We start from the raw sequence: 7,923 nt of genomic DNA, 5'->3' as shown, positions 1-7,923 counted from the left end.
GTTTGTTGGGTTTATGAGATTAATCACGGTTCGTTATCTACACTTTTACGCATTATTCAAATGGTACTTGAAGACCTTCTTATAGCTTTATACCAACACATTATGTATTAAAACCAAAATAGAGAAGCATTCCTTTACTTCCATTCTTTTCATCCAAAATACCAAGTATTTCTATAAGATTTATTTTAGTTTGGGTACGATTGACAAAACTCAGCAAATAATATTCCTTTCTTATTGATTAAAATATTTCATATCAAGCAGAAGATCCCCTGTTCCAGTACATTGTCTTTGTTGTGTCTTACAATCGTGCCGGTCATGTGCAAGGCAATCACATGATACAAAACGTCCTTATTCTAAACCGTGATGGAACCAGTATCACTGATTAGATGGTACTGCAAAAGTAAACAGGAAAAATCTATATTTAAAAATAATAATAAAGCAGGAATGTTCCCACACTTCATTTTTTCAAGTGACAAGCAGTGATGCCAACTCGCCTGGACAGGTTTAAAACAAATTTTCACAGCATATTTTACAAAAAAAAAGAGGCTTTTAGTAACGACCAAGAACAAACCAGAACTGCAGCACACTTTTCATTAAGCATCATTTTTATTATAAGAAGAAATGTCGTAACATTTTCAACTCGATGTAATTCTTACTATTCAAGAGCAGGGATGGCCGCTAATGACACGTATAGCACTTGTAAGAACTAATACAAGATTTTAAAAGTTTTCCTAGTGTTTTCATCATTGTATATATATAAAACATAACTATCTGTGGCCGAAATAAGTGCTCAAGGCTAGGGTTAAAAGTGTTATAAATACAGGAAGGAAATAAATATACATATATATATATATATACTTATTTAAAATTGAATAGAAATGATGGAATGGAGTTTTGTGCAAAATGACTTTTTTTGTCTTGTCAATTATTGGTATATTGTGTTATTTATCTGAAGTTTTGTCCATCCCACCTGGGACGGTCAATGGGTGTAAGCAAACAGAGTCAGTAATATAACTTCTAATAAGAAATTAAATGTTGCATTTGTGCTTTTGTAATGTTATATTTCATTTTAAACCCTTTCATTTTGCAGTGGAACCCGATTTTGCTGCACTGGTTTTTATGAACTGAATGATACATGCCAAGGTAAGCAGAACTTATTGATCTAGTATAACAATTTAAAACAACATTGAATTAAAATAGTTGCAAACATTTAATTTTGTTTCCTGCATACATGTACATATGGATGCCCAAGAAATTGTTTACATGAAATTATGATTTGCCATGGTTCCCAGTAGTTTAAAAGCCATTTTTTTAAACTGATGTTTGTCAAAGAATCTCCTTATAAAATTAAGCGGTAAATTAAGATTTTTTTCTGGATAAATGATCAAATAGATTTTTGAACCGTATTCAATAATAAATATCTCACCTTTACTGAACTGCATAGACTCTGCGTCTTGCATTGCATCCTGGGATGTCACTTTCAGAAATCATTCGAATGTAGGATGTGACCTACATGTTCTGGACGGGTAAATAGATTGAAAACTTCTGAATTTTCCATTCTCGAATGTCTTCTGTTCCATTGCTGAACTACTTGTCTGAATTATGCCACTTAGAATGCATAGCAGTAATAATTCTTTAGTGTTGTTGTGTGTAATCGAATTTTAAGTTAAATTCTTCCAGCAAGTTAATCCCCAAGTGAATTTGTCTTTAATTTAAAAAAAAAAAAAACCCTGGTGTGGATGTATTGTTATGACGAATACTTTGTTTCAAATCCTGCTCATAGAAATATATTGACAAGTTTTCACAGATGTTGCATATGCAAATCTTCTCATTCATGATGAATGAATGCTGCATATTAGCTTTATTTTCTCAATTAATTATCAGGTTTTAAAAAAATTCTGATTTGAATACACTGCATGTAGAATCTCCCATTGTTCAAATCAGTCTAAAGACAATTTCTTGTGAAAGGGCATATCTTTGAATCAAATAGAGGAGTGCAGGTTTTAAACTTACTTTTTTACATCGGTTTTAGTGTTCTAATCGTCAAAAACTGTTTGATATGACACAGAGACGCATTTCTTTCTCTTTTAGAATGTGTTGGATCATTCGGACATAACTGTGTAAATCCATGCCCTCCTGGATGGTTTGGTCCTAGATGTAGAAAAACATGTACATGCCCAGATAATAAGTGTGATGATGTCCTCGGTTGTGTTAAGGATAAACTTTCCTCTCGTAAATATAGCTTTATCTTTTTAAAAGTAAACTCACATTTTAGCTTGCATTTCTTTCTAATGGTGAATTTTTACTGATATGTATGCTTTCTAATAGATAAAAAAGTTATCAATCTTCTTCCCTAGTGAGCCCTACAAGCAATTTAAGCACAGATGGCAGTGTCATGTCTAATCATGCCAACATTTCAACAGACGTGTATGTTAAAGTTTTGATCACTGAAAAGGGACTTTGGGGAAACTTAAAGACAATGGGAATACAATATTGGATTATTCTTTCAAGTGCCCTTTTTCTTTTTATTCTCACTGCGTTTAGCATCGTTATCATCACTTGCAACAGGTATATGAAAGCATCAAATGTCAACAGTGTTAGCGTAAAGAATTTATATTTATGTATTTTTGAAATTTTAGCAGTGTGCATATGGACATTATATTTTTATTTGATATAATTACTTTTTATTCAGAAAAACAAAACAAATACAGCAGAATTACCATTTGATTAAAGAAGAGAGTAACAGTGTATATGCTGTTCCAAAGGAAGAAAAAAGAGAGGGTCTCTTTGCTGGTCTAATGAGAGACAGTGTGTATGCTGGTCATAAACTGAACAACTTGACTTTTTCTACTCATTTAAAGTCTGATAAACAGATTGGCTCTGAGCAAGTGTATATGCACTTAAAGCACTTCAACGAAGAAATTTAAAACAGACATCATATTTCTTGGTATAAAGAAATGTTTGTATAGAATTGTTAAACGACAATGTGGCCGCGTACACTCAATTAAATCATTTAATATTTGACATTTTGAACATACTTTGAAAGTACTGCTTCTTTAATTAGATTCCTTTCTACAGAGATTACATGTTTTATTGTAGGATGATAGTATCAATCTAAATACCTCTTAATAGTCGTAACAAGGATAAATCTTACTTTTTATTATCTAAATTGACTTAAGTTAAATGTGATTATTATTCATTGTTTAAATAAGCTCTTGATCTACTTTCCGTAATCAAAATTTACATCCTTCTTCCCTACTTCAATATAAAATCACATGACTTGAACCGAAAAACATAATATCCTGATCCTACATTTCTACGTATATATCTGTGAAAATATGGTGAATTAAAAATATTTTGTTAAGGAGCTTAAATGTGAATGCTGGTATACACCAATACAATAACCTTGCATTTCTTGAGAAAAAGTCTTCACCCAGTAAAATTTTAATCGTATTTAGTGTTGTTTGTTAACCTTTATTCATTGACTTGAATTCTCAGAGGAATGTCTACGTACATAATCTAATCTTGCATTGTTGTATAATTTGTAGATACAGTTTATGACAGTATATAGATTTTGAAAATTTGAATTTTATTTTGTTATCATATTATTGCCAATAAACATTTGCGTGTAAATATGTTAGAATTTTCTATGTTACTTCAAAGTCATGTTTTGAAGTTATCTAAGACAACTGGTTTCGAATATTACTTTTATTTGAAGAATTTTCTACGAAACCATCTAATCACCTCCTAAAACTTTTGTGTTTCTTTTCTTTTCTTTTATGTTTTTTTTTTTTTTTTGATTTATGTGTGTGTGTGTGAGGGGGGGAAGGTGAAAATACCAACTATAAAACATGAAATGAAAACCAATGTTAAAATGTCTATCAAACTTTCTTCTTTCTAGAATAATAGGAGCAAATTAATATGCTATCCTATAGAAATTTCAATTTATTTTTTTCCAATTAAAACCATAAAAAAAATAATTCATCCATATATCAAAAAGTATTGGATGCGAAACAAAAAGATATCAGGTAGAGAATATAGATCATCGATATCTCGTAATTGTGTCATGTATTTTAGGCACAAAAACTCCCTCCAAAAAGATATCTTTTCTATATTTTCTCATATCCGTCATACACACTGACGTCTTTCGTCGACCATATGAGTTTATTTTGTCTTCCTATAAGTATAAATTAATCCTACAAAAAATTTGAATAACGTTGACTCATACTCATGAAGGAACATTTCATTTTTGCAATTGTTGACACTTTATTTTTAATAATCACAATATAACCTAAACTGTAGAGTACTAGTGGTCATGTTCTTCAATGTGTTTGCATTCAACAAAAGGGTCAAATATTCACAACCCTCTGAATCTTTTTGAAAACATCCCTTTATTCAAAATTCCTCAAATTAGATTTTATTTAATTTTCATTCATTGAAAAAAAAGTATTCTTAAATTTTTCGTTCTTAAAGTTGATTTGTTGTTTTCATTTCATATAATTTTTTCATAAATTCATACTTCATACATTTATTCATAGGGCATATTTTATTTTATTTCTTTTTTATTTTCTTTGGGGGGATAAAAGATGCTTGCAAAAGTTTTAGCTACTTGATCCATTTTTTAAAAATCACGAACAATGTCAGCTTTATATTTGAGCTTTGAAAAAATTATCCCTTTCCTTCAAAGATGACGCTAAAGTTTTCCCCCTTACTTTATAGGACAAAAAGGTTGGTGATTGTCAGTAAGTACATCTTTGAGATGTGAAAAAAAAATTTGTAGCGCTCGATTTCATTTTTAAACATAACAGAAATACAAAGATGAAACAGCTTATTTATGAAAGAAATCCTTTCACAATTTTACTGTGGAATATACAGAAGATTGAGAAAATGCACATGCTCACAGTAAAATCTTGAGCTTTTACCCTAAAGCTATCAAACAAGATTTTTATCATTTTATAAAAGCTATTGACCTGAAGCGTTCGCCTCTGGGAATGAACAGTAAGGATGGAAGTCTAATATCTTACCCTCAGGAAATTAAATTATTGCAGATTGATATAGAATATATAAATATGTTTTAATTTGAGAAAAATCCATTGGAGATTGAAATGGAATTCTTCAAGGAAATCAGGAGACATTAGAATAATTGCAAATGTGAGAAACAAAATACTATATGGATGATCTTTATGTAACCTTTTTCTTTCAATCAGTTTCCCTGCATCCAAATGGTAGTACAGGAAGTTAACTGAGACCCGAGAGACTAACATTTATATATATTCATATTTAATTAATATTCTATAGCTTTATATTCAATCAAAAGAGATTCTGGGGATGGAATGAAAAGTTTCAAGGTATTTTTTATACCGTATGGTAGCAAATCCTTAAAACAAGAATATTCTGTATAACGGGTATTTTCTGCAGTTGTCCATTTTTTGCAAACTTTTAATTTGCGGGTAGGACAAATCCGCAGAAATGACAATCGCAAAATATTCTTTTAATATTAATTCCGATATTCTCTAAGTGCATCATCTTTCATACCAAACTTGATAAGTGGTGTATACATGTACGTCAGTCGGCCTTCTTTAATGTTATTTCAAAACTGTTTAGTACTTACTATATATTATAAACATTCTTACTGAGATATTAAATAAAGTGATTAACGACAACAAAATTTCTACTTCTCTTAAGTTTTATGGATAAATTTTACTTTTTGAAAGTGCAAGGCTTTGTGGCAATCAAACTCTAGCCGAATTTGTAGTTTAAATAATTTCTAAATAAAAGAAGTTTCTAAACTTGCTTTTATTTTATTTCGGTGTGAAATGCTCTAGCAACCTATGTCATATTATTATATTGAAAATTTTAGAAAATATGAGCTTCAAATCTGTGTCCAAGCCCCTTTAACACTCCGGGGGAAGGTTTGCTATGCGTAAAGTTTATTATACAACACTGATAGAGGACAATGAATTGATTCCATTTGGCCATTGTGCAATTAAGAATCTTTTTCGTGCCATGATCAACTTGAGATGTTTTTTTTTAATTTCTTTTAAAATTAAACAGCCAAGAGGGCAACAATGCAAACTGTAGAGACCAGTCGAGAGTAGTGGCAACCGGTTTTTAGCTCTACTGGTCAGAGACCAGAAGAGCCTATGCGATAGTAAGGTGTCCGTCGTCTGCCTGTCCGTGTGTCTATAAACAATTTTTTCAAATTTCTACTCCTCCTACAGTTTCGGTCTGATTTCAATATAATTTGGCACACAAGTAGACTACACTGAAATGCATAATTCTGTATATCGGTTTTTGATTTTGATGGACTGTGTTGCCATGGTTACTAATAATAGAAATTTCTGTGAAATACATTCAAAACGCTACTCCTCCTACAGTTTTTGTCTGATTTCAATATAACTTGGCACACAAGTAGACTACACTAAGATACATAATTTTCTATATCGGTTTTTATTTCAATGAACGGCGTTACGTACCATGATTACTAAAATAGAAAACTCTGAAATACATTCTACTCCTCTTAAAGTTTCGGTCTGATTTCAATAAAACTTGGCACACAAGTATACTTCGCTGAGATACAAAGTTTTTTATGCTTTTTTTATTTCGATGAACGGTGTTGCCATGATTACTATAAACAGAAATTTCTGTGAAATACATTCAAAACGCTACTCCCTTTACATCAATATAACTTGGCATACAAGTAGACTACACTAAAATTCAATTTTTTTTATGTCGGTTTTTCATTTCGATGAACGGTGATGCTATAGTTACTATGAATAGAAATTTCTGTGATTTTTTTTTTAAAACGCCACTTCTCCTACAGTTTTTGTCTGACTTCATATAACTTGGCACTTAATTAGACAACTCTATGATACATAATTCTATACATCAGTTTTTAATTTCAAAGAACGGTGTTGCCATTGTTAATAAAAATGTAAATTTCTGTAATACTTTAAAACACTACTACTCCTAAAGTTTTGGTCTGATTTCAATATAACTTGGCACACAAGTAGAATACACTGAGATACAGTATTCTGTATATTGGTTTTTGATTTGGTGAAGTGTTGACATGGTTACTAAAAATAGAAATTTCTGAGAAATAATTTCAAAACACTACTCCTCCTATGGTTTGGTCTGATTTTAATATAACTTGGCATGCAAGTAGAGTACACTGAGATACATAATTGTCTTTATCTTTTTTGATTATGATGAATGATGTTTTCATGGTTAAATTAGAAATTTCTGTTAAATTCTTTCAAACGGTTATTCCTCCTACAGTTTTAGCCTGATTGCAAAAATATCGCCATAAAAAGAGACTTAACCAAGGATCGTTTATTGCCGTTGCAAAGTTTCAAGTGCAAGTGCTAATTTTCTCTTCCTTTGTTATAAGTACAAACAAGTAGAGCTACAGTCTCGTCAGAGACCTTTGTTCTTTTAGCCATCCACTGTGCATAAAGATATAGTGCTAGTATTACTTTTTAGAAACAGGAATTTTTTTTTTGTTATAAACAATTTTAAATTTACTACAATTATATCAGAAAATGAAAACAGGATGTAGATGATCACGCGAAACATTAAATTTAATAAAACAATCACAAAAATTGTATTCAAACCCATCTAGATGCGGTGATTCGATTCTCATCTGTGATTTTCAACATGCCAAATGTTTTCTTCACAGTTTATTACATTTTTAAAGGAAAATACATTTTAAATGTAAATAATACCCTTTTGGTACATGTAATATGAGTTGAACTCATTTGCAATGTCCAATTTACTAGTGTAACTTTTTACGTTTAGTTATATATTCTGTTGTTGTGTTTTTTTTATTTGTGCCCCATAAAGCCTAACAAACCAGATTCTAGTTGTCTTTCGATTTTGCAAAAGTGCCGAAAAATCTCATTCGTCATTCCGTCCGTCTCTCAG

At 30.8% G+C, this 7,923-nt stretch overlaps 1 protein-coding gene across 1 annotated transcript; it reads left to right on the top strand.

Annotated features, from left to right (window-relative positions):
* The first annotated feature begins 923 nt into the window (after positions 1–923).
* LOC133171481 (uncharacterized) lies at positions 924–3,635 on the top strand. The gene is made up of 5 exons (XM_061306233.1): positions 924–1,001; positions 1,091–1,143; positions 2,092–2,232; positions 2,358–2,568; positions 2,693–3,635. The coding sequence occupies exons 4-5, from the start codon at positions 2,396–2,398 to the stop codon at positions 2,925–2,927; spliced, it is 408 nt and encodes a 135-aa protein (XP_061162217.1). The 5' UTR covers positions 924–1,001; positions 1,091–1,143; positions 2,092–2,232; positions 2,358–2,395; the 3' UTR covers positions 2,928–3,635.
* Positions 3,636–7,923: the final 4,288 nt, after the last annotated feature.

The sequence above is a fragment of the Saccostrea echinata genome, unplaced genomic scaffold (genome assembly GCF_033153115.1).
Source record: "Saccostrea echinata isolate AGI-Se365-2 ecotype Australia unplaced genomic scaffold, CSIRO_AGI_Sech_v1 ptg000054l, whole genome shotgun sequence".
NCBI lineage: Eukaryota > Metazoa > Mollusca > Bivalvia > Ostreida > Ostreidae > Saccostrea > Saccostrea echinata.
The sequence above is the reverse complement of the archived record's forward strand: the minus strand, read 5'-3'. Positions and strand labels throughout refer to the sequence as shown.

Bases quoted from the DNA above. Each gene is read 5' to 3' on its own strand.
- LOC133171481 (XM_061306233.1), top strand. From the start codon at position 2,396: ATGTCTAATCATGCCAACATTTCAACAGACGTGTATGTTAAAGTTTTG. The intron at 2,569-2,692 runs GTATATGAAAGC...CTTTTTATTCAG, and splicing joins GTTATCATCACTTGCAACAG to AAAAACAAAACAAATACAGC.